The sequence below is a fragment of the Sarcophilus harrisii genome, chromosome 3 (assembly GCF_902635505.1).
Source record: "Sarcophilus harrisii chromosome 3, mSarHar1.11, whole genome shotgun sequence".
Taxonomy (NCBI): domain Eukaryota; kingdom Metazoa; phylum Chordata; class Mammalia; order Dasyuromorphia; family Dasyuridae; genus Sarcophilus; species Sarcophilus harrisii.
Genome location: NC_045428.1, coordinates 268663386 through 268690293, shown reverse-complemented (window position 1 = coordinate 268690293; position 26908 = coordinate 268663386). Strand labels below are relative to the sequence as shown.

General features: G+C 33.2%; 1 protein-coding gene and 1 non-coding gene across 4 annotated transcripts in view; both read left to right on the top strand.

The window, feature by feature from the left end:
* Positions 1-26908, top strand: part of POLA1 (DNA polymerase alpha 1, catalytic subunit) — a 332125-nt gene that overhangs the window by 20876 nt on the left and 284341 nt on the right. For all 3 annotated transcript variants that reach the window (XM_012544449.3, XM_031959462.1, XM_031959461.1), the window contains exons 11-24: positions 3399-3511; positions 5005-5121; positions 7455-7529; positions 8359-8497; positions 9712-9866; positions 10284-10368; positions 11950-12011; positions 13306-13395; positions 16507-16623; positions 18339-18514; positions 20210-20339; positions 20841-20960; positions 22353-22452; positions 23909-24033. In XM_012544449.3, coding sequence (XP_012399903.1) covers positions 3399-3511; positions 5005-5121; positions 7455-7529; positions 8359-8497; positions 9712-9866; positions 10284-10368; positions 11950-12011; positions 13306-13395; positions 16507-16623; positions 18339-18514; positions 20210-20339; positions 20841-20960; positions 22353-22452; positions 23909-24033 — 1604 coding nt within the window. The remainder of the gene's footprint in view (positions 1-3398; positions 3512-5004; positions 5122-7454; positions 7530-8358; positions 8498-9711; positions 9867-10283; positions 10369-11949; positions 12012-13305; positions 13396-16506; positions 16624-18338; positions 18515-20209; positions 20340-20840; positions 20961-22352; positions 22453-23908; positions 24034-26908) is intronic.
* LOC111719677 lies at positions 23114-23245 on the top strand. The gene has a single exon (XR_002769700.1).

Genomic DNA, 26908 nt, shown 5'->3' with positions numbered 1-26908 from the left:
CACACTATTATATAGGTTTGAGCCTTAGCTATGTCACAAAACTGCCAGGTGACCTTGAAAAAAATCACTTCATTTCTTTGAATCTCAGTTTACCCACTTTTAAAGAGAAAAAAATTGGATTAGATGATTTCTAAATTATTTTCCAGTAATCTGTGAATTTCTTTAGGGATGCAAAGGTATGGAAAGGCAGGATTTAGAAATTCAGATTGAGACATTGAAAGAATAGCTAAGTAGAAAAATTTTGCATAGTGATTAACTATGCTAATAGTTGTTGCTGAAATCTTAAATCTAATATCCCCCAAAATCTTTAAATCTTAAATGCTTTTAAGGGAAAAAACAAAATAATACCATTTGAGCCATTTATAGAAAATTATTCCAAGGGGAAAAGTCTTTTTTTTTTTTTTTTCCTGGTGATAATTTACAAATCAGGTATTTCAAAATTATAAATTATAGATCTAAGTGGAATGTTAGAAATCATCCAGTTCAATTCTACCATTTACAGATGAGGAAAATGAAGTTTGAGAGATTAAATTGACTTGCCTAGGGTTATACATGTAAAAGGGTACCAGGAAACAGAACAACATAAATTAAATCCCTGCCTTGTGGAAGGACTATGCTAGCTAGGTGTTAGAGGAGATAAACTTTCTCCAAAGTACATGGCTCATGCTCTCAAGAAGCTTATAGTTCAATAGAGGGTAAGACAATATAGATCACAGTTAATACACAGTATTTAGGTGCCTTTGTATGATAGAAAACTATATAATTTGTGTGTTATGTCGAGAGGGAAATGACTGAATAGGAAAAAAAAAAGATGTAAGGGATGGGATGGATTGTGGAAAAGGATCAAGATAAACATTATATAGAAAGGACATTTGGGTTGGATTTTAAAGGACAAAGCTGAATTCAACAGGTAAATAATGAGGAAAGAGGGCATTGCAGATATTGAGAACTGTAGGAGCAAAAGTGAGGCAGTGTGAGAGATCAAGGCATTTTTGGAGGTGATGGCAGCACTGAAGTTCAGTTTGCCTGGGAAAGGAGTATGAAAGACAGTTGAGAAAGTAAGTGAAGACAGATTGTGGAAAACCTTGAGTCTGGGAAGAAGAGTTTTATTTGTTATTCATGAATGGAGAGTTGCTGAAGATTTTTTAGTAGAAAGGTAATGTTGGCAGATCTGTTCCCAAGAAAAATTATTCTAGCAAAAGTATAAAGGCTAGACTGGTGGTTGGTTATGGTAGAAATAGGAATACAAGGTCTCCTGGCTTGCAGTTCTATGCTTGCTTTCTTATATTCTGCTGTTTCATAGTTTTTCATCTGCAGTTGTATATTATTCTTTACAACTCTGATGGCAAGGGGTTAAATAAGAGATTGCTTCAGAATTTTTTTTTTTCCTCTTTAATCTTAGGGGATTGAACAGCTTCATCATGATAGCAGGTAATGATCACTTGGTGAAATCAATGCCACTAATAGAAAATAACTACTCCATAAGACCCTGGTATTGTTTCTTAGTCTCTTAGAGCTTCTAAGTAAGTCAGTGGTTGCTGAATGCTACATAATTATGAAAAGATTTTTACTCTTTGCATATGGGAAGATATCCTGTCTTCATTATGACTTTTTCAAGGTTGAATAATCCTGACTGCACCTGGTTTCAGCAAGTAACTTTGGGGGGAATATTCTCTTTGTTTACCATGATCTTTTTGTGGCAAATGAGGCATAAACAGTGTCAAATGCTTTGCGTGAAGTGTGATATTAGTTTGACTGTAAAATGAGCTGTTTCAATTTTTAAAGCAACTTGTAGGGATTTTATTTTTCCTTTGCTTGGAATTTTTTCTTCTATTTTTAAAAATTGTTGGAAATGAAACTTCATTTTTTCTTAGCTACCTCATACTTAATCATCCTCTTTCTCCTTAAAGATTTCCCTTACCTCCTTGCTACCCTCTCCCCTGAACTTTTAATTATCTGCAGAAACTACTTGAGGGTTTTATTCCTAAAAACCTTTCTTTAAAAAAAACAAAAAAACAAAAAGAATATTGTACCAAAACTTAACAAACAAGATCAACTTAATTTGCTTAAATTATTTATATCTTAATGAATACATTTTGGTATATTTCTAGCACAGCAGTTTTTAGTCTGCATTTCTAAAAATCCATTAGAATTGCTTTGTCCATTCATTCTCATTCACTTTTCCTCCTCTGATCTTGGTTATTGTTTATTCTCTTTGCTTAATTTTTTCCCCCTCTTTTTGCATAATTTCATAATATTTTTCATATTTCTTTGTATTTCTCCCATACTTTTTAAATTTGAGCTGAATTATATAATTTTATTTTATTAATGTACTACTTTTTTTTTTAACCATTCCCTTGTTATTGTACATTTTGATTGTTTACTACATTTTAATGGCTATATGTAATGTCATTGTGAAAATATTGGAATAGATATCTTTATGTTTTTGCTTGTGATAAAACTTTCTAGATGTATTCCCAACAATGGAATTAATAGGTCGTTAGCCTTTCTGTACATAAAATGCAGGTGTTTCTAGTTTTTCCAGAAATTTTTTTGAATGAACATTGTGAAATACACAATATTTTCTACATTTCCAGAAATTTTGGAATTATTCTATTTTATTGAGAAGTGGAGTGTTTACATGTTCTTTTTGTGTTACAAATAGGTTTACTTGATAAGTTACCAATGTCACTTCTGTTTGAATTATTCAGAGAGTCTGGGAGCTTGCAGAGAGATACTCTATGAAGTTGACAGATGACTCTTAGGAGTCTGCTTGTCTTTGAAATTTTTTCTGAGCAATGATGTGGCACCTGGGATGGGCGTTGTTACTTTTAGCGCATAATATATGTTATTTAGGGACTTGAAGCTGTGTCTCTCAAAGCAAAGAGGTGTGTGACTTGTCAAAAAATAAGCTGCCAGGTTGGTTACTGAACTGTCTATCAAGCTCAATTGATAGAAGAGAAATAAGCATTGTAAAAAGATACCTTTTTGGTAAATGGTCATTTAAGTCTTTACCATGCCACAAGGTGGGAGTGGATGAACACTGGAAATAAATCATTTATAAAATCATTTATAAACAAATTTATAAAATTTGTTATTACATGTTTTGGGATATATCATGAAGCAGATTATCTTTTGTTGAAAATGTATAATAATGAAACAGTATCATAGTGTTAACTGGGCCTTCCCACAGATGTTGGTCCCATATCTGTATACTATGGTTACAGAGAGGTTACACTCTATGCCTACATTTTCACAGAGTAAGTTTAGGCGAGATTAATTGTAATTATTCTTTTAGAAATTTTATTTCTTTGTTATTGTGAACTTGATAAACATCAACAAATATAAATCTGTTTTTGTTTGTTTGTTTGTTTGTTTGTTTCTCCATGTCCTTCCAGGTGTGGTATTTCTGTTTGGCAAAGTTTGGATTGAGCCAGCAGAGACCCATGTAAGCTGTTGTGTCTTGGTAAAAAACATCGAACGGACTCTCTATCTCCTGCCCCGTGAAGAGGTAAGCTAATTCTTTGTTGAGTTTTGATTTTTAAAATTATTATTATTATTTTTGTTTTGAGTATTTGTACATTCCAGCCATTCCATACTTCTAGTATCCCTTCCTGCAATCTTTATTCTTTCTGAGATTGCATCATGGTACCACGAAATAGAGAATTGCACTGGGAGTTAGAAGATGTGAGTTATAGTCTAGCTCTTTTAATCATTTTGGTCCTCATTTGCAAAATGGCAGTTGGAATACATGATCTCTGAGGTTTATTTCAAGTTATTTGTCTATGTAAACTACTATCTCACTCCTGGTTTCTTACCTTGTGGCCTTTCAGGAGTTGTTAATTCTGCTTAAATGAAATCTCTATAACCCTGGTGTTTCTTTTCACTGTTTTGGGTTTAATAGAGAAAAATGACAAAAATTCACTGTATTTTGTTAGTCACTCTGATGAATGGTTTGGTGGTAAAATTGGGAAAAGCTAATGACGTAAGATGCTGGTATTTGACTTTTGACTCAATTATAATGTCACTTCCCCCATTTTCATAGATTAATTGACTCAGAATGTACTACTTGGAAACATAGCTTGTTATTTTGCCCAAATGACATGACTTAACTGCTAACAACAAATGCCTCCTATGCCATTTAAAGGGAAAAGTCCTTTTTTTGCTTTTCCTGTAGTGTTGGGAATAAAATTCTGCTGTCCATCTGGAATCCCTAGAACCCTCTAGAATTCATTTTTTGAAGTTTATGAATTATGTTTTAAAAATATTTGATGGCTTTTTCAGCATTATTTGTTTCCTTTATAATTCTACATATTTTATCTTATGCATTTAAAAATATTACACTGAGAAGGAATTTTAACTGAATTGCCTGAGGGGTCCATGTCACAAAGATAGTTAAGACTTGCTGCTGGAGACTCTAGTGTACAAGATTTCTTTGTGCTCCATTGTGTGGACGGGAGAACGAGGCCATAATTAATTAATTAATTAGTAGGCCATTGTTTTCCTCAAAATCTATTTAAAAATCACCCACTGTATGAAGCCTTGTTATAGCCTTCACCCTCTTTAACACAATTGATTTTGTATGTATATTTGCATATACTTATTTATATACATGTTATATTCTCTGACTGACTGTAAACTCCTTGAAGGCAGAGGTCATTTCATTTTTGTCTTTGTATTCCCATTGTGCTTAGTATAGTGCCTGGTACAAATTGTATGCTTAATGTTTTTTTCTTGTGTTTTGTTTTTGTTTTTTTAGATTGGATGATTATCTTTGTCTTAGGCATCTGAACATCAGGAATGATAATTGTGAGGATGTTAGGCTAGATTCCATGATTGATGCAGTTGATAGAACTGGCAAAGGTTCTTGTAGGCTTTTGGATTTATATGACAAGCTATTACATAAGTAACTAAATGGGACAAGATGAAAGAATTAATCTAAAAACTTGGATCTTGGTGGTTGAAATTTTTATATACTTTTTTTTTTCCCATTGGGGAGAACAGCAAATAGATCTAACTACTGGAGAGAAGAAAGGGATTCCAGTTACAATGAAAGATGTTTATCAAGAATTTGATGAAAAGACTGCAACAAAATATAAGATTATGAAATTTAAGTCCAAGGTTTGTATTTGATAATGAATTTTCTTTAGCTGTATTGGTGATTAATTCAGTCATTCAACAGATATTTTGGATAATATATACTCTTCTATTTAAAGTTCTTTTAGGGTTTTTTTTTTTTTTAATAGCCTTTTATTTACAGGATATATGCATGGGTAACTTTACAGCATTAACAATTGCCAAACCTCTTGTTCCAATTTTTCACCTCTTACCCCCCTACTCCCTCCCCTAGATGGCAGGATGACCAGTAGATGTTAAATATATTAAAATATAAATTAGATACACAATAAGTATACATGACCAAAACGTTATTTTGCTGTACAAAAAGAATCAGACTCTGAAATATTGTATAATTAGCTTGTGAAGGAAATCAAAAATGCAGGTGTGCATAAATATAGGGATTGGGAATTCAATGTAATGGTTTTTAGTCATCTCCCAAAGTTCTTTTTCTGGGCATAGCTGGTTCAGTTCATTACTGCTCCATTGGAAATGATTTGGTTGCTCTCATTGCTGAGGATGGCCTGGTCCATCAGAACTGGTCATCATATAGTATTGTTGTTGAAGTATATAATGATCTCCTGGTCCTGCTCATTTCACTCAGCATCAGTTCGTGTAAGTCTCTCCAGGCCTTTCTGAAATCATCCTGTTGGTCATTTCTTACAGAACAGTAATATTCCATAATATTCATATACCACAATTTATTCAGCCATTCTCCAACTGATGGACATCCATTCAGTTTCCAGTTTTTAGCCACTACAAAAAGGGCTGCCACAAACATTCGTGCACATACAGGTCCCTTTCCCTTCTTTATAATCTCTTTGGGATATAATCCCAATAGTAACACTGCTGGATCAAAGGGTATGCACAGTTTAATAACTTTTTGAGTATAGTTCCAAACTACTCTCCAAAATGGTTGGATTCGTTCACAACTCCACCAACAATGCATCAATGTCCCAGTTTTCCCGCATCCCCTCCAACAATCGTCATTATTTTTTCCTGTCATCTTAGCCAATCTGACAGGTGTGTAGTGGTATCTTAGAGTTGTTAAAGTTCTTTTAGGTTGAAGAAAATATCTAAGTATATCATTTTGGAGATTTCAGAAGTATTATTTTCCACCCATTATCTTCTTATCTGTTAGCAAAACGAGACAAGATGACTCAACAAAGTAAACCAGTTGGTTGTTTCCAATAACAAATCTTGCCTTTCTGAAATAGGGAAGTCTTTACTTTTTTAATTAACTAATTTATTCATTCATTCATTTATTTATTTTTAAGAATAATCTCACATTGGTTCCTTACTGAGTTGATGAATAACCAGATTTAGGATAGGCATTGTGCTAAAGAAGGCGGTCATGAGATAAAATTCCTCAAAGAATATAAAAATTTTCTATTAAAGTGCTATATATTTCTTCAAGGAATTCATTTATAAGTTCCTGAGTTAATACTCATAACTGTGACCTCTAGGATTGTCATCTAGTCATCATATTAGTCATTGTATTAATGTATATGATGTAATTAATCCTATAAAAAATTAGGTTGAAGAGCTTTCAGCTAATTAAACTTGGAAATATATGTGTTTTATAGAATTTTTGCCCGTGTAGAGGAATGGAGATTTAACATTATGTCATAGTAGTTAATTTAGTTCATTTGACATTTTAATAAATTTTAATTTTTTTCAGTACATGATATAGTAGGGAGAGGGGAGGAAATGGTGGAGAGGAAGAAGTGCTGGATTGGAAGCTAGAGGACCTGGGTTTGAATCTACTAGTGTGCTCTTGGGCAAGTCCCATAACTTCTCTGTGCCTCAATATTGCTCATCTGTAAAAGAAAGTGGTAGATATAAAATGGATAGAGTGTTAGACTTGGACATAGGAAGTCCTGGGTTCAAATCTCATTCTGACACCTAACTATTGACCTTGAACAAGTAGTTTAATTTCTCCGTACTTCCTAAAAGATTTATCTAGTAAGCATTTAGATGGGTTTTGCTTTTTTGTTGATGGAGTAAACCACATGAGAATTTTCCAAGACCAATAAGATTACAGATTTCTTTTGTCATTTGAGCAGAAGGAATGGGTTGTCTCAAATATCTGATATCACTTATAAGTCCTGTGAACATATTTTTTTTAAAAAGTTTGTTAAATCTGTGGTGTCCATTTCAAATCCATTTAGCATTTTTTGTTCATGGCAAATCCCTTTCATGTTTTAGTACTAATTGATAAAGGAAAGAATGGTACTAGCTTTTTTGATTTATGCTCTTCTATATTGTAAACAGTATGAATTAATCTATTTGGGAAAATATTTTATGGATACTCCTTATTGTTTGTTCATTGTTTTCAGAAAGTTGAAAAGAACTATGCTTTTGAAATCCCAGATGTTCCAGAAAAATCTGAATACTTGGAAGTAAGATATTCGGTGAGTAAATAAAGATACTTCTGATAGAAAATAATATTTTACAAGTTACTTTCATTTCATTTTGCTTTCTTAGATTATAATTTACTGAAGTAAACTTCCTTGTAAATAATAATTAAAATAGATAAAGTTAATCTAATTACACAGGCTGCGAGGCTATTTTTCTTTACCTTCTAAGTTACATCTCACCTATAAAATTATAAGGACTCCCCCAACCATAGACATTAATAAATATGAATACATGTTGAGTAGTTTTGGGGGCCCTTTTATAGTTTAATATTTTAATCTGTTTTAAGTGTCCATTATGAGTAGTAGTAAAGTTGAGAGGTGAGCTGCAGCAGTGTCATATTGATGTGCCATTTGTTCATTGAGTGGCAAGGTCATGTCTATAGAGTATTAATGACTGTGCCTTCATATTGCTCTTGTGCTTTTGATCCTGTGATTTTAATCTGTGAAAACTGAGGAAAATGTTTCTTGATAATATCAAGGAAAGGGCATATAATGCCATTGTATTGAGTAGAACCTACAACTTCACTGCCTAGTTGCTGCTGCTTTGTTCCTCATGGAACAGTATAAGTAATAAGGCATTTACAAACCAGGTCAGAATCAACTTATTTGGAAGGTCTTTTTTTTTTTTTTTTTTTTTTTTTTTTTATATGTTTCTTAAGAACCATCTTAAAGATCATTATTTTGTCATTGGAAAACAAAGAAAATTCTTATTTACTTTGTAGGAGGTTGCGGTTTATGTTTCTCAAAGTATGACTTAATGTTAATTACATACAACTATTATAAAATGTATATAATTGTGTTACCTTTTGATTATTTTTTAAAGGCTGAATTACCACAACTTCCTCAAGATTTGAAAGGAGAGACATTTTCTCATGTATTTGGGACTAATACATCTAGTTTGGAACTTTTCTTGATGAACAGAAAGATCAAAGGTCCTTGCTGGCTGGAAATAAAAAATCCACGTAAGAAATAATTTTTGTGCAGAACTCCAAGGACAATTATTTTGAAAGGATAGTTATAGAAATCTACGAGGTTCTGTGTGTGTGTGTGTGTGTGTGTGTGTGTGTGTGTGTGTGTGAGAGAGAGACAGAGAGAGATGAAGTAGGTTTTAAGGCATACTGACAAAAAATTGGTTCCTATAATTTATACCATTTTAAGAGAAAAAAAGTAGATTATATCGTTTTTAGGGAGATTTGTTAAAATATTTTGTCCAGTTCACCGTACTCCGAGTCATAGTTGGATGGCTTTTGGTATTGATGCATAATTTTCATTTTTTTTTTTTTTATTTGAAGGTGTCAAGAGACATACTCCATTGTCTATATTACATTTAAACATTTTTAAAAGTGTGTAATTCTCTGATTTTGTTATGTATTTCCTAGGCTTCTTTTAAATTCATTTAAGGAACTCAAGTTTGATGCACTTTCTTTGCAAAATAAAGAGGTTAGGTTTTACATATTTTTAAACTATCCCAGATTGTTAAGAATCTTTGAAGATATCTCAGAAATTTATTGATTGCTTTATTTTTAGTCTTGCAAGATTGACTTTGTATGCATGTGTATCTGTGTGTGTATACACACACATAGATATGTATGTAAGTATATAATATATCTATTTCACATGATATTTTCACAGACAAACTCCTTTTGAAATGACATGGTTGTAAAAATAAATTGTAATTGGATAAACATGCCTAAAATTTATAGTTGAAGTAATTGGAAACTTCAGATTCATTTCTCCTAGTAATACTTTTTTTCATTAAGGAGTTCAAATATAGGTAATAATTACCATTGAATGTTTATTTGATTTTTGCTATATTGGTATTGGTGTAGAAATCATTTGATTTTGATGACATCTAGTGTTCTGTAGATGGTTGGTCAATTGGTGGGTACTGAATAAACATGTTATGAGCATCCATTATGTAATTAGCATGGCACTATACAAGGTGGTTAGCAAATTATAAGTAATAGTTTATCTATAAAATAATTGGGTGCTAGAAGATATATGACTATTTTGAGTGTTGATAACTGTGAATGAGGCTTTACACTTTTTGAAAGATATATATATATATATATTTGAAGACAGAGGTAAAAAGTTATTTAGCACTGATCCACTCTGTGATAAAAATAGGTTTTTTTCTGTAAATAGATTTTTTTTAAAAAAATCCATTCTTTCCTAGAGCTCTTGAATCAACCAATCAGTTGGTGTAAAGTGGAGGCAATGGCTTTAAAACCAGAGTTGGTGAATGTTGTTAAAGATATTGCTCCCCCTCCCCTTGTGATCATGTCGTTCAGCTTGAAAACTATGCAGAATACAAAGACTCATCAGAATGAGGTGAATAATAATTGAGCAAATTTTATAATTTTATTTTAATAGACATAATAGTAACTGGGATTGTGAAATTTTTCAGCAAGGGTTTCCTTTTTGGGAAGGAAGTGGAGTTCTAGGTCATTGTTTCTGAACTCATATTTGGAGCATATATTGACTTTTGGCAGGTGTGGGAATATTTTTTAAAAAATAGCTTTTGGAAATAATGTCAATCTGCTTTGAAATGTAGCATTTTAAAGAATATACTAATGAATTGGTTTACTTGTAGGTAGATATTAACATGATTTGTATGAGAACAGAGAATAGCCAACCAGATTTTGGGATAAAATATAGGTAGGGAAAAGCTAACAATTAGCAATTCAGGTAAACACAATGTGATTTTTAAAAAAAATTTGTTTCCCTAGTTGTGGTTTTTGGTTACAGGTTATTGCTTTGGCAGCTTTGGTACATCACAGTTTTCCTTTGGATAAAGCAGCACCTCAGCCTCCTTTTCAGTCACACTTCTGTGGTAGGTATTTATTTAACTGATTTCTTAAGATTTGATTTTCAGCTTCCCTTTTCTTCCACTCAGGCTTTAGTGACAGGAATCTAGATTTAAAAAAAAAAATCTGCTCTGTTTTGGTTGTTGAGCTTTTTGATAGAAGTTCATTCAGTGGCGAAAACTGACAAAATTTTGTTTTAGTGTTTTTTCCCCTAATGAACTATTCCATTAGGTTATGAACTCCTTGCAGACTGGTATCTTTACATCATCTTTTGTATCCTTTATATGCAAAGCTTCATGGAAGTTACCTATAAGTATTTATTAAATTGCATTGAAACACTGGAACCCAAGGTTACTTATATCCAAAAGGGAAGAAACATGCAAAAGTGCTGAAGAGTAAAAATAAAAATGATCATTTGTGTAGCAGGTCGGGGAGGGAATATAATTTTAAGTTATAGTTTGATTGTGGGATGCATGAAATTGCCATATTTAAGAAAGACTAATGTTATGTGTTAATCCCAAGGAGGATTGCAGGTTCCAACAATTGCTCTTTCTTGAGTTCATTACTCATATAAATTATTTTGGTGACTGTGGTGACCACTAGAATGTAGGTGAACATTGACTTGTACAATTCTTACCTTTCTGATTTCTTAGTCAGGATGAGAGATGATGTTGGGTCATATTTTTTTTATTGGTATCTGGGTTTGATATGAGAAGGGAGCCTAAAAACTCCCATCAAAAGGGCCAGAGAAAGATGTGTAGGCCAGTAGTGATCGCAATGCTTTACTAGTTGATGTGGAATAATAATAATTATAGTAACAGTAATGATAACAACAATAACATTTTTAATATTTTTATTTATATTTTATATTTAAAATGTATATCTTATACAGATTTATTTGCATTTTTATATTTAAGATTTACAGAGTATTTAACTTTCAACACTCACTGAAATAAGGTTACAGACGTAATTTTCCTCTTTTTTTGTATGTGAATAAATACTCTTCTTTCCAGGTTCTAAGACCAACATTTTGTTTACTTCCTTTTCTGGAATATTGGGAAAATAGCGATGTTAGCAAAACTTTGGAAAATACTGTTGACTACTTGTCTCTCTGTTCTCTCTTTTGTTTCTTGATGCTTCTCTTTATCTTTCTAGTTTTCATTGTGGTTGGACTAAATGCTTCTATTTTCTGTTGCTATTTGAAGTCATAGGTGTATTATATTTTGGATGATATTTTAATAATTCTTCCATTCCTCTGAATGATGATAAAAAATTCTGTAGGGTGATTTTCATAGTTGTAAGACTTAGGGTTTGATGATGATTGGCCATACTTTTAAAGATCTACATACCTCATAGGATGTTGTGAAGAAAACCCTTTGTAAACATAAATGATTTGCCCCTCTATAAAAACCTTTTGCATTAGATTTGTTCACTTTCTAATCTTTCAGATACCACCTTATTTTTCAGGAATCTTGATGATTTTAAAATAAAATATCAATTTTATTAGTTTATTGTGTAATTTTATATGCAATTATTTTTATTTTTTTTTGTTTCTTCATTTCCACTAAGATGGCTGTTTTCTTTCTTTTTTTTTTTTTCCTGGTTAGTTGTGTCCAAACCAAATGACTGTATCTTCCCATATGATTTTAAAGAAGTTATTAATAAAAAGGTAAAAAAAACAACCTTATTTAATATTAACATTTCTGTGTGATTTTCCTGTTATTTTTAAATAAATCACATCCATTTATTTGTTCAACACATGGGGAAAAAGTTATATCTGGAAGTAGTTGAAATAGTTATATTTGGAAGTATAAAGCTTTTTGGCTGTATAACTTTGTGGCATTATACAAATGTGAATTCCATCAGTGTAAGGAACTTCTAATGTTCATATATCTTTCACTAGGTGTCTACAACTTAGCATAGTGACTTGTCTGTATTAGGCAGCTAGTAAATGTTAGAGGGATTTTATAGCATTAAAAAATGCATTAGAAATATGTTATAACAAAGCATATGGATTTCTGAGCTTGGAAAGAACTCATTTTGCACTATATTAATAAAGTACCTTATGCTTAAAGTCACCATTACATTCCTAAAGTGGAATAGTCTTAAGTCTTGTTTCACAATGAAAAAGCTATTATGATTTTTTTTCCTCATTGTTAATATAGTTAGTAGCATTTCTGGCCCAAAGAAGCCCAGTTTGGAATGTCAGGGAAATTTCAAAGGAATTTTACTGTCCTGTTTTCAGCAAACTGTATACTAGCGGCTTTGAGACTTGAATTACTTGACAATTTTAGACCATATGTCTGAAGATATTTTTCTTTATATTTAACACACTGTATTGTTTATAAAATAATGGTTTGAGCATATTGAGTGCTGAATGGAGTTATGGTGACCTCGGCTCAGTTCCTGCCTCTGACATTTATTATCTGTCTTTCCATGGGAAACTTCCTTCACCTCTCTGACCCTCAGGTTTCCTTATCTGTCAAGTGAAAATAACCATTAATACTTTTTGAATAGGATTATTGTGAAACTTTAAGGAGACAAAGATTGTAAAGCATTTTGCAAAATTTAAAGCACTACATATAAATGTCAGTTCTTTTCATTTTGGTTTAAACTCCCTTTTGAACTGACTCAGGGGATTAATTTATAACCTGAGTGGAAAGAAATTGTATTCATATACCTATGTAATGAAATCTCAGTATACACTTATAATTCCATAGCTCTTGTGGATTGATGCTTTAAGGAAGACTTATATGTATATACAAGAACAGAGAGTACTTCCTGTACTTGAGAGTACTCAGTACTTACAGTCTTTGTCTTCTCACAAGTTTACAAGTAAATGGTTATGGGTGGAATGACTTCAATTAGAATAATTTTGCTACAGCTATAGCTCTAAAATTTTTTCAAACTGGGCACTCTTTAGAAGAAACAAAAGAATGACAGTTGTCTGTTCTACTGCACAGAATGTGAAGATCGAGATTGCTGCGACAGAGAGAACATTACTGGGTTTTTTCTTGGCAAAGGTTCACAAAATTGACCCAGATGTCATTGTGGTGCGTATGTTTTGCTGACTTGATCATTGATAATCGACTGTTTCTAGGCATTTGTTCAGATTTTAGTTCTTTTGCTTTGTATGAAATTTGTTTAGGTTGTCTCTGGTTGAATGATAGTTCTGGAATGAAATAAAAACACTTTATTGGTTTTTTTTAAGAACTGCTTTGCCAAACTGAAAAAGATCAATTTTAAACACTTCTTTCTGTAGTACAAAAGCAATGGTTTTTGTGTACTACATTGTTGATATGATTTTGGCATATTTTAAATTAGACTTTTTTTACATAATATCGTGTTAACTTTTGTCTGCCTTGGCAGGGCATTTTTAATGCCTACAGTAAAAGTTTGTGTTACATTTTCCTATGTAATTAGTTCTAACCTTTTGAGTAAGGGGGACTTAAACATATAGTGGATAGAGAATCAGCCTTGAAACTTGGACAGATCACTCCTCCAAAAAGCTCCAGACAGCTTTTTTAAGATTTTAATTTTCAGAGATGTTAACTTGCATTAATAGAGGGAGTTTAATCTTCTGAGAGTTCTTTATACTGTTGAAATCTTAAGTCAAGTCTCCATCCCTTTTCTTGCTCAGACTCTAGTCATCTCTTTTCTAGATTTCCTAAAGGCTTCTCTTAAATTGAATGTGTCTTAAATAGAACTTGTTTTCCCTCCTAAGTTCGCCTGCCCTCCAGATTTCCTCATTTCTATTCAAGTTACTCCCATTCTCTCTCTTCCCACATCCTGTGAGTTGATAATGCTCATGGATGTCATCTGTAAAAGAACACTCAGATCTGTTCCTTTTTATTCAACCATCCACTATAAGGTGAAGCCCTGTCCCTTCCCTTTCATCTAGAATGATGTAATTGCCCCTTGTTAGCCTTCTTTTTTCCATTCTCTTCCCCTCTCCAGACCAACTTCCACAATTGCCAGTTTGGCACAGGTCTGAGCTTTTCATTACCTCACTCAGAAATCTTCAGTGGAAGCAGCAAACTATTCGCCTATAAAAGCAGGAATCCTAGGATCAGATTTTAAACTGGAAAGAACCTTGGAGAGCATATTGTCTAATGCCCTCATTTCATAGAGGAGCAAATCGAATTGAAGTACCTTGCCAAGGCCCTCCAGGTGGTGGCATTCAGAATCTGAACCCAGAATCCGAATGACCCCCAACTCGGTGCTTTCCCCACATCTTGCCCAAGTTCCCCTTACAGCCAACGTTTACAGAAGACTTTTTTCTCCTCACAAGCAAGCAGGATTATGAGCAGTTTTCACATTTGGTAATCCACATGAGACTGCTGGAACCAACTACCCCATTGCAACTTGCCAAAATTTATCTTCCTCCACAGTGCCAGTACCCTCAACTTGATTTTCCAGGTGTGGGGATCTTCATGCTCTGCTTATCTATTTCTGTTATAGAGTTGACCAGAGAATGCAAGTTTCTGAGACCAGAGAGCATTTCCTTTTTGTCTGTGTACTCACACTTAGCACTTAATAAATGTTGACTGAACTGAATTAATTTCTCATATGTTTGAATGGAAGGGAATACAATTTATATAGCACCTACCATTAAAGGATAGTCACTATGCTAAGTGCTTTTACAAATCTTAGCTTATTTGATTCTCCTAACAAACTTGCAAAGTAGGAACTGTTACTATCCCAATTGAGGAAATTGAGGCAGACAGATTAAGTGACTTGCTCAAAGTCATACAGCCAATAGCTATCTGGTTAGATTTAACTCAGATCTTCTTGATTTCAGGCTTAGTGCTCTATCAACTGTGCCATCAGTCAATCAGTGATTGAAATGCATTACAGTTTGGAAAAATATTCTCCATCTTTTTTCTGTTTCCACATTTGCTTTTAGATATATTATTTCATAGACTATTTGAAGATAATAGGTAGGGAATGTGACTAGGAATTTTTATCTCTTGCCACGAATGAATCTGAGATATTTTCAAAATATTTGGGGACCCATCAGAGAACTGAAGGAAAATTCTGCCTGTGTCTCCCCTTTCTAGCTTTAGCATCTCCTGTAACCCAGACTTAGAATCAGGAGTTCCTAATCTATGCTTTGCTTGCAGCGTCTGCATCTTTGAGTCATGATTGGCTCTCTAACTTCATATAGTAATTGCACTTTAAGCAGCAAACTAATAATAGCATCCTAAGAAGCAAACTAATAATTCCTGTTCTTCTTTGTGGGTGTAAGAGCCATTCTAGTGTGAGGATTTGAGACTAGAATCCTGAAAGGCTTAAAGCATAACTTGGGGAAGTCCCAGGTTCTCAGAAATTAAATCTTGTTATCCATTAGCTCCCAGAAGAAGTAAAATTGCTATAAAATGTTCTTTTTTTCATTTAAACTTAATCTTCCCACTCATTTGATTCTTTTGGGCCTGTCTACCTCTTTTTTTCCCCCCCTAAAATACTAGGCTTACTGGTTCTAGCTCTTTGAATGGTAGATGGTGGAAGTTTATGATTTTTAATACTGTATGATTCTTAATACTTTGGTTTTCTACTTTTTGCTTCCCCTTACTCCCTCCCGTAAATACAGGTTTGTTTCCTTTGTCTTCAGAAAATGTCATCTCTGAGCAGTTTAGATAGTGTTGGAAAATTGCTTTGTGATATTTTGATTGAGGGTCTAAATAAGCAATGTTTTGAACACTTATGTAAGAAGAGAGTAGATATAGCTTTCCTATAAAATCTTAACATTGGGTATTTCACAACTGGGTTAGTATGCACTTTTAGTTTCAAGTGAAATTGTTTGAACACACCTTTTACTGATTAAATGAAAAACAGCATATAGGATATTCACATTTGCATCTGCCTCTCTGACTGTGAGGCATGAGACTGCAAATTAAAAGACATTATATGAACCTAGCATCAATTAGGTTGAAATAAAGTTTATTTCAGCAATCTACTGAGCAGCCTCGTTAATGTCAAGGCTAATGAATGCTGCTGATGAATAAATTCCTGAAGAAGAAAGGACTTCCAATCGGAGGTAGGCTCATGATGCCATCAATTAGAGACCGAAAAAAGAAAGGGCAAAGAAATTCTATGCATATGAAGATAAGTCCTTTAATTTGCATTTGTGATAACCTCCTCTGCTGTTTCCTTTTTCTGGTTAGGGTCATAATATTTATGGATTTGATCTGGAAGTGCTACTGCAGAGAATTAATGTGTGCAAAGTTCCTCACTGGTCTAAGATAGGTCGCCTAAAGAGATCCAACATGCCAAAGCTTGGGGTAATTAAAACATATGTTTATTTTTTTCTTTAGTATTTCTTGTAGAAAGTAATATAATTGAATGTAACTGAAATTCCTGTGTATGAATAATGCTGTGTATGCATTTCAACTTTTGTAATAAAACATCTTTGTCCCTGACCCTAAATGTTATCATTTCAAATCATATCAAAAATTTATGTTTTTTGAGAGCCTGAAAAACATATTTCAGATTCCTTTGTATATCTCTTTCTAACATTTAGTATTATGTTTAGCAGTTAGTAAAAATGCTTAATAAATGTTTGCATAATGAATCACAATTAAAAGCTATCAGCATTTTCTTGGTAAAAACCATATATCTTTGGGTTATATTAAATTAGTTGTGGAACTATAGCAATAGCAGCAACAACCCTAAAGAGAATGTCTGGCATGACAGTTCAGTGCCTGTTGTAAGGAGTAGAATGATATGTATATGTCATCAATAAAGCACTTTTATGGTAGCCTGTTGACATAGAATGAGAACAAAACTATGTCTTAACTATTATGTGGATTTCTTCATGATTTTCTCTACTGTTGTTACTACTACTGTTACTCCAGTAACCATGGATATAGCTGGATTTATTTATAAATACTTTCATAGAATGAGGCTACTTAAAATTCTTTCGGGGGGCAAACTAGAATTAATTTTTGGGCATTTGACAAATAATTCATGTCAGTAGTGCTAAAGTTATTAACACATGTTTTGGCCTAAATGTCTTTGTTTCTTGTTTGTTAATTATCTCTACAAGTTCAAATCTCTCCCCCTTTCTCTCATTTTCTCTCTCTCATTCTCTATGTACACATTTTATTTTATGCCTCTCTGAATTTGGGTTTGAATGTTGCCTCTGATATTTACTAGTCATGTGATGATGAGCAAATCAAGGCTTTTGGGGCTTTAGTTTCTTCATCTGTAAATTAGGATAAAACCTGTATTAGCTCTCTTCTAAGGCTGACATGAAAATAAATTCAGATGAGATGAGAAAAATGCTTTGTAAAACGTAAAAGATGTAAATTTCAGAAATTATTATTAATGTAGTAATATGTATGAGAAAATATTCTTAGATTCTTAGGGTCAGAGATTTACTTAGAACTGGAAAGAACCTTAAAGGTAATCTAGTCTAAGCTCCTCCTTTTACAGAGAAGGGTCCCAACCCCATATAGGGTTAAAAAGACTTGCCCAAAATCACTTGGTTCTGTTGACCAATGAAACATTCTATTCCGTTTCACTCCTTGCCCTTCCTAATGGTTGGTGTTTTCTGATGCGATTTTGGTAGAAACTTTTAAAATTCAAATAGCATTTTTGGTTAAAGAAATGAGGAAGAAGATTGTTGGGTATGTATTTAGGAGAGGGTAAATAGGTTCTTTTAATTCTGTGTCAGTGGAAACATCCCCTTTGTGTGTCTTTGCCTGTCACTCACTAATGTTTGTGTAACCTGTAAAACCTCAATGTTTTATGGGTCTTATATGACTTATAAAAATAAAATTTACAACCCAGCTATAAAATTTCATTAGGACTTAGCAGGCAGATATAGTATTAGATCTCTCTGTCTTGTTCTGAATATTCTACTTTAAGCATCTATGGGACATTTTATAATGCAAGTCTCTTAGAAACACTTCATTGTCTCGCCTCCTCAAAATGTGTTGAAAGAAATAACTCTCAATGTCTGCCATATGTGAAACTTGTTTTTTCTTTTGTATAGGGCAGGGGTGGCTTTGCAGAAAGGAATGCGGCCTGTGGCCGCATGATCTGTGATGTGGAAATTTCAGCAAAGGAATTGATTCGTTGCAAGAGTTACCATTTATCTGAATTGGTTCACCAGATCCTAAAAGCTGAAAGGGTAACAATTCCATCAGAAAATATACGAAATATGTATAGGTATGTCCTAAAATATTTCCAAATTTGGCCTGCTTTAATATCAGAGGTACCATTAGTTTAATTTAGAATTTTTGCATATTTTTGTTGTTTAAAGTACATTACGACTAGGATGTAGGATTAGAAAGGGAAGAGGATTAGCTCTAGAACATGGGTAGGGTGTTTGTGACCATCAATTTGGAATTATTTATGACTTTGGCCATTGTTATAAATTTATCTCCTCTCCCCTCCATCTTCCATCCCCCATTTCCCCAAGCTCTTACACTAGAAGATTCTCATCATTTCTTTTTTTATATTTTACATTGATTAGGTGATCATTTGTCTTCTCACTAGTGTACATTTAATCTACTTTATTCTTCCCTTTTGTATAATAGAGACTTATTGTAAGTTTCCTTTGCGATAATAGCAGTGTACCACTAAAAATATAAAAAAATGAAAGTTCTTTTGAAATGATCAAAGAGAGTTACCTACATGCTATTCTCAGAGAGACTAAAGAGGACCTGGAGGGGCAGATATTCTCTCTCACTCCCTCATAGACCTTTTTAGTGTCCAGTAACAATAATTTTCCAAATATTGTCCCTGGTGATTGGAAAAATTTCTAACTCTCCTCATCAGCTTGATGAATTTCTAGTAGTAGCTTTATCTTTATGATGTCTCATTTTTGTATTTCCACATTATTTATACTAATTTCAGCCAAATAAGTAATTAAAAGATGAAAAACAAAATTATGCACACATAAAAACAACATACTATTTTTTCTCTATCTTTAAAAGATAAAGATAAAACTGGAGAAATGTAATTGATATACATACTTTGAAATCATCATTTAATCTCTTTACTATTCTTTTACTGACCTCATTATTTCTTTTTTTTTTTTTTTTTCTTTAATAGCCTTTTATTTACAGGATATATACATGGGTAACTTTACAGCATTAACAACTGCCAAACCTCTTGTTCCAATTTTTCACCTCTTACCCCCCCACCCCCTCCCCTAAATGGCAGGATTACCAGTAGATGTTAAATATATTAAAATATAACTTAGATACACAATAAGTATACATGACCAAAACATTATTTTGCTGTACAAAAAGAATCAGACTCTGAATTATTGTACAATTAGCTTGTGAAGGAAATCAAAAATGCAGGTGTGCATAAATATAGGGATTGGGAATTCAATGTAATGGTTTTTAGTCATCTCCCAGAGTTCTTTTTCTGGGCATAGCTGGTTCAGTTCATTACTGCTCCATTAGAAATGATTTGGTTGATCTCGTTGCTGAGGATGGCCTGATCCATCAGAACTGGTCATCATCTAGTATTGTTGTTGAAGTATATAATGATCTCCTGGTCCTGCTCATTTCACTCAGCATCAGTTCGTGTAAGTCTCTCCAGGCCTTTCTGAAATCATCCTGTTGCTGACCTCATTATTTCAGCAAACATAAATTAATAGTAGCCCAAACATAAATTAATTTTGCATACAAAATCAATCTAGATAACTCTCTTGACTTTATTGACAAGCTTTTTTATGTTGACCAAAGGTAATGCACATTAATTGTGGAAAGTTAACTACTTTACTGTTGAGGTGCTACCAACCTTGAAGTTTGTTGTATTCAATTTACTTGATTTTTTTTTTTTTTTGACTTGCTAAGTCGTGTTTCTATATTTTAATGGCTTATTTCTGTCTCATTCTTTCCTATGCAGTGACTCTCCTCATCTAATGTATCTATTGGAAAATACCTGGAAAGATGCCAAGTTCATTCTGCAAATTATGTGTGAGCTCAATGTCCTCCCATTAGCACTGCAGATCACAAATATTGCTGGGAATGTTATGGTAAATCCATTTAGCAGATGGGATTGGGAGGCATGAATAAAAGTTGAGAAGGAAATGTGTAGCGTCAGTTTTGGGCTGTGGTAGATATATAGTAATATATCTAAATCCATCCTTTGAAAATAAATTACTTAGCATTCTGGAAATGTGCTTCCTTCAAAGAATGTTGTGGTGTTGAAGCAGGAGGAAAATACCAGGTGTAGTATGGTGAAATTTGGATTAACTTCAGAAAGTTCCTTCCTCAAAACATCTAAAATGATCTATTGACTTTTAGATGGAAGAGTAAAGAGATAGCTAAACAATTAATGAATTATTTAAGTATTTTTTTTTTCCACCTCCTTTTTGGACAAAATGATTAAAAAAAGTTTACAAAAGATTTTATATAATTGGTAGTTTTTGTTTTTAAGATTATTGAATGGGGTAAAGCATTTTGAAATTTTCCTTTGGCTTTTGTTTGGTGGGCAATAAAATTAATGATTTTTAAAATTGTTCCTTTTTTTGTAGTCAAGGACTATGATGGGTGGTAGGTCTGAGCGTAATGAGTTCTTGCTGCTTCATGCATTTTATGAGAACAACTATATTGTGCCTGACAAACAGAATTTCAGGAAACCTCAACAAAGACTGGTGGGTCAAAGATGTGTTCTGTTTTATCTTTTTCTTGACTACCATTTTTGCTATAGAATTTAGATAATTTTTTTTCCTTTGGTATAATATCTATTTCTGAAGTAATTATGTAATTAAGGCCTCATTTATAGTAGAAACCCTATATGTATCAAGACTGTTCCAGTTTCATTCATTTTTCTTTTTTCTTTTTCTGTGTAAATAAAAATTTGCTCATAGACATTGAGAAAGTCCAAGGGAAGGCATTTGGTGATGATAGACAGTATAATAGTAGGAAGAGTCCTGGACATCTGGGAATAAGGAGACCTAAATTTTAATTAAGGCTTTGTTGGTCAATAGCTGTAGGATTTTTCTAAGTTACTTGACTTCTGGCTTGCTCATTTGTAAAATGAAAGGAGTTGGCCTAGTTGAGCATCCAAGGTTTTATGACTTAGTGAAAAATAAATATCAAAGTCATAGAGAAGATACTGAAGTGTTAGTAAGTGAGGAATTTAATTTATTTCCTTAGTTTCTTAACTATTGGGTTTTCACTTTGTGCTCTATCAGATATTGGTAAGATTGGGATAAAATTTCAAATACATTGTTTTGAAATGGTTTCTATAATGTTTTTAGTTAATGTGGGTTCTGGCCTTACATTAAGTTTAATTTTAGAATGTGTTAAAACAGATGTACTCTAACCTATCTCAAGATTAATTTGGGAGACATTTATTTAAATTAATTAGTGCATAGGATTTGAGTTCTAAAGGGAATGTAGATGCCATTTAGTTCAGTTTCTTCTATTTATAGATGAAGAAAGCTGAAGTGCCTTTCTCAAACAAAAGTAGTGGCCAAACAAATCAGGCTCCACTAATTTTTTGATTCTTTTTGCAAATGAGGGGATTTTTTTTTTTTTTTTTTTTTTTTTGGGCTGTTTTGGGCTTATCTGGATACCCTGCAGCCTCTAAGATAATGAGTCTTGGTTTGCACAAGCAGTTCATATTGGCCACTGACAAACAAACTCAGTTCCTCATTAGCTTTAGATGGAAAGGTATGCCTTTCCAGGATCCCAGAACAAACCATATTGTAACTGGATTGGCAGTCCAGATCTCCTGACTCCTATTTAAAGAGCTTTCCCCACTGTGTTGACTCTTCCTGTAAGTTGTGGAGGTAGATTTTGTAAATATGAAAATTTTGTACATAAATAATCTGGGGTTGTAAAGAGCTAAATATTAGAAATGACTGAATGAGATATATTTAAAATGATTTTTGAATGGTTCTTTACCTATTGTAAAGATTATGTGATTATCAAAATTGCATAGTAGGATTGAGGAAGACAGATAATTACCAATTTTCTTGCTCTTCTCTTATTAATTCTTTATGGTTAATCAAGGCTTTATTTTTCTTTGTTGATGATAGGGAGATGAAGACGAAGATATTGATGGAGATGCAAATAAATCCAAAAAAGGACGAAAGAAAGCAGCATATGCTGGTGGCTTGGTATTGGATCCTAAAGTTGGTAAGGTTGGAGACTTGAGGACATGGAGGCTAGGCTGAAACATTTTTGCCTTTTGAAAAATAACCTTTTTTTTCCCTTTGGTAATCCTTAAACCTGTTCAGAGATAATTCTTTGGAAGTTGAGTACTTTGGAAACTAAGATATAGTTTCATTCTTTTACATTGTCACAGAAGGGTAGTAAAAGAACAGTGTTGAGTATTTTACAGATCTAGAAGGATCTGTTTTTAAATCTTGTTTAAAGTCTTGTTTTTGTTTTTTTTTATTTAATAGAAAACTGACTGTTACTTATGAAAGCAAGAAAGATATTTCTTTTGTTAGACACATTTATATAGTTGCAAGAATGCTGGATTTGAGTCAGCTTTGCTGTTTGCTCTCTGGCCCTGGGGAAATCATTTAGTTTCTTGGGAGCTCAATCTTCTCATCTAGAAAACGAGATTGGTTTCTTCCGCATCTAAATCTTGAATTGTATGGTTTTAGGCAAGCTATGTTGGGTCTTGAATCTTTGTTGGATTATACAGTAGGCTTTTTTGAATCTGACTTCATCCATTTAATGACTAGCAAGTAGGATTTCTTTCTATCCATCTGCCTCATACTTTACTGCATAAGAGAGATTTTTGACAAACCGTGATTTAATTTTTCCTTTTAAATATTTCTCTTATCAGTGGACATTGATTTTATTTCAGTTTCTCCTTCATGTGGAGATAACTGATCCTCGGTGTCCCACATAAACATAGAAGCTATCTGTTCACTCTTGGAAAGTAAACAAGGGTTGGATCGTTCCACTTCTGACAAATCTGATTGAAGGTCTCCTGACTGACCTTTAGCAGAGATCATTGCTGTTCACTCTATTCTCTGAAGATATATTTGTGGAAAAGAAATGTGGATTGAAATTTACATCATAACATTTTTAACAAATTGTCCCTTGGGAAAGAGTGCAACATTCCCCTCTCCTCCCCCCTGAAGCAATAGGGTTAAGTGACTTGCCCAAGGTCACACACCTAGGAGTGTTGAGTGTCTAAGACCAGATTTGAATTCAAGTCCTCCTGACTTCAGGGCTGGTGCTCTATGCATTACACCAATTAGTGGATCCAACATTTTTTTTTTGTTTGTTTGTTTTAATTAGAAGCATTATAATAAGGCTAAGTCCAGTATGGAGCAGTATTGGAACATGTTAAATAAAGGGTTATGTTGAGACTCTCAGGGAGAAGCTGTTGAATTGGGATCACGGTGATATACTTGCTTTACTATTAATTTCTGTCTTCATGGATCTTCTCTGCTACCACTCTAACCTCAATCATTTTTTTGAGCTAGAAAGCACTTAATAGTCTCTTTCTTTCACCTCTGCTTTGATGTTGCGTATTGAACTGTACTGTTTCTGGTATGATGTTGACACTGATTCATTTATTTCCTTAGGAATTGAATGAAATTCTAGTATACTCTTCTTTCTCCTCATCCAGGTTTTTATGATAAATTTATCTTACTTCTGGACTTCAACAGCCTATATCCTTCAATCATTCAGGAATTTAACATTTGTTTTACTACTGTGCAAAGAGTTGCTTCAGAGGACCAAAAAATCACAGAGGTTTGTATTGAATTAATATAATTTGATTTTTTGTTGAAGTAGGACTTAAGAATAGTTGAGTAGTTTCTCCTTCCCAAGGCACCTTTTAGATGTACCTTTTCTGACTAGACAGCTCAAAAGGGTTTGAAATATGAAGAGAAAAGGGTGAGTATAGTTAGGATTTGGGGAATGAGCAATACATGGTTGGGTGGTATTTGGAGGAATTACAGTTTTTTTGGTTTTTGTTTATCAACTAACTTTTAGTTTGACTTTTTGATGTCTGAAAGAGGTTGTGAATAGTTTTTTGGTCATGTATAAAGTTGTAGAATTTCTTCAAGTAAGGAACGGTTGGCCTACATATTTTAACTAAAGTTAGCTAAAATTAAAAGAAATCTATTATGGCTCTACTTTAAGCAAAAGCATATTTGATATTTTAGTCTTAGATAAAATAGTCTAAGTTGGGTCTCATTGGATCTGTTTCTTCAGATTACTTAGATAAGATACTTAGAACTTTTGTGGTCTGGGGTGAGTATTTTCAGATCTATAATTTGAATAAATTACAATTACTACCTTCAGAATAGAAAAATAAAACCTTTTTTTTTCCATTTAAAATTTTCCTTCTTAATAGTTTTCTTAGAACACATTGTTGGATGACATTGGTGTCCCTCATAGCTTTCTGATTTAGTTTATGGGATTTGGGACCATAGGATCTGCCACTTGCTATCTCTGTGACTTTAGGCAAGTCACCCTGTTGGGCCCCAAATTCCATATTTGAAAAATGAAGGGGTTTCACTCCAGATCTTCTAGTTCTGTAACTATGATTCTATGACCTGTATACTCAACTAATTAAGCAGTCAACAAAAATTGTTTACTATATGCCAGTCACTTTCCTAAGTACTGGCTATATAAATATGAGTGAAAAAAACTTCATTTTTAAATTGTCTGCATTCTAATATGAGAGATAACGATGATATATAAATACACAAATATAAATATTCACTGGAGAAGCATGACCTTTCCTCTTGGATTGGACAATAGAGGATTGATTCCATTTGCAAAAGTGCTTGATAGCATTCTCCAGCACAAAGCCAAGGCATAGATTCATTGTCTTGATTCTCCTGCTTTTCCTCTTACTTTCTTTAAAAAAACTTTTAGATGTTAGTAAGGGTTTGAAGTTAATAGTTTTCTTTTTAACTTTTTAATTTATGAGAGCTGTTATTGTGAGTGCAGTGACTCACAGCCTCTCAAGACTGCTGGGAGTGGCCAGTTTAGATCATTAGTACATGTAGTGTACTAGAATTATCTGTAAGAGGGCCACTTAATCTTACTGGGTTCCATAGGGTCAGACTAATTTTGCCATCTTGCAAATGGTTGCTGTTTGGTCAATAAGGATTAGAAACTAGGAAAAGTTGAGAGAAATTTAAAAATATATATAGAAATCTATCCCCTCTGCTGATGAAGCAAGTCAAAATTATTTCTCTATTTAGAGTCAATAATGGCGTTCTCTTTTGTGAAGTCTAATGTATTGAATCACTAAGCTTTACTCCAATCTATTTACTTCAGATAATCCTTATGTGGATTGAAATCATGTTACATTATTGTCGAATACAGTAAATAATAGTGTTGAGTAAGCCAATAGAAGTTTTGAGGCTTGCCTTGTCATATTCATCCAAAAGTACAGGTTTACTTCTATATTAGGTAATAAAGTAAATATTTTCACTCCTTTCTAAGTATTTGTGAATTTAAAACTATTTGAAAAGTAATAACATCTACTCATTTTTACATAGCACTTTGTGAATGATAGAGCTGATGGGAAGTAGAAGAATACAATTTTTTTACTTTTTGGGTACAGCTATGTACAGTAAATTCCCAATTATCCAGTGTGGGTATTTTGAGTTATTTAGATAATTTGGTTCACTAAGAGTTACCATATATACTAAGCATCCGCTATGGGTTTAATATTCTCATACAATTCAAAAAGCATTATCTTGCTTTGATAATTAAGATTGTCTTTTAGAATGTTTCTTAATGTTGTCTTTATAAACATCAAGGATCCAGGCCTTTTGATGTAAGATTTCTGAACAACTTCCTTTTAGTGCTTCAGTATTTTCTTGTATTATTTCTTCCCTCCATCTCAGAGATGACATATCCCTCCTTTTTGCCAAAGCTTATTCTCTGTCTTTGATTTCAAAATTTCTCTTTTTTTGGTACCTTCCTCTCCCATGTATCTTTAATCTCTTCATCTCTATTGCCTCCTTTGCTTTTGTCTGCAAATGTGTTTAGGATTCCCTGATCTTTAAAAAAAAAGGAAAAAACTACCCCTGAACCCTCCTCTTGCATTAAGTTATTGTCCTTTCTCTTCTTTTCATGTTAAAACTTCTTGGAAAAGTAGCCCATATTCCATAAAACTTCTTGGAAAAGTAGCCCATATTCCATAACTCAACTGCCTTTCCTTAGTCTTCACCTTTTTGTAATTTGGCTTCCATTCGTACTATACTGTAAAACTTGTTGTTTGAGTTCCCCTCTGACCTCCCAACCAATGATCTCAAAGGCTTTTCCTTATTTCTTATCCTTTGCCATGATCGATAAGTCTTTTTCTGGATATTCTTTTTCTTTGACTCTAGATAATTGTACTCTTCACATTCTCTTGTCTCTCCGACTATACCTTTTCTGTTGATTCTTTACTATTCTTTATCTCTGTTTTGTAAGTTTTTGCTTTTGACTATTGTTCGTCCCTCTTTATATCCCACTTTAAAGTATCTATAAGAGGACTTCATCTGAGTGTCTTATCGCCTAACACTTAAAAGATGTGAAACATCTCAAATGTCCACTTTGTTCTTATTTCCCTCCCCCCTCCCCCAGTTTTTCCTAGTCGATTTCTCTGTTGGTTAGTGGC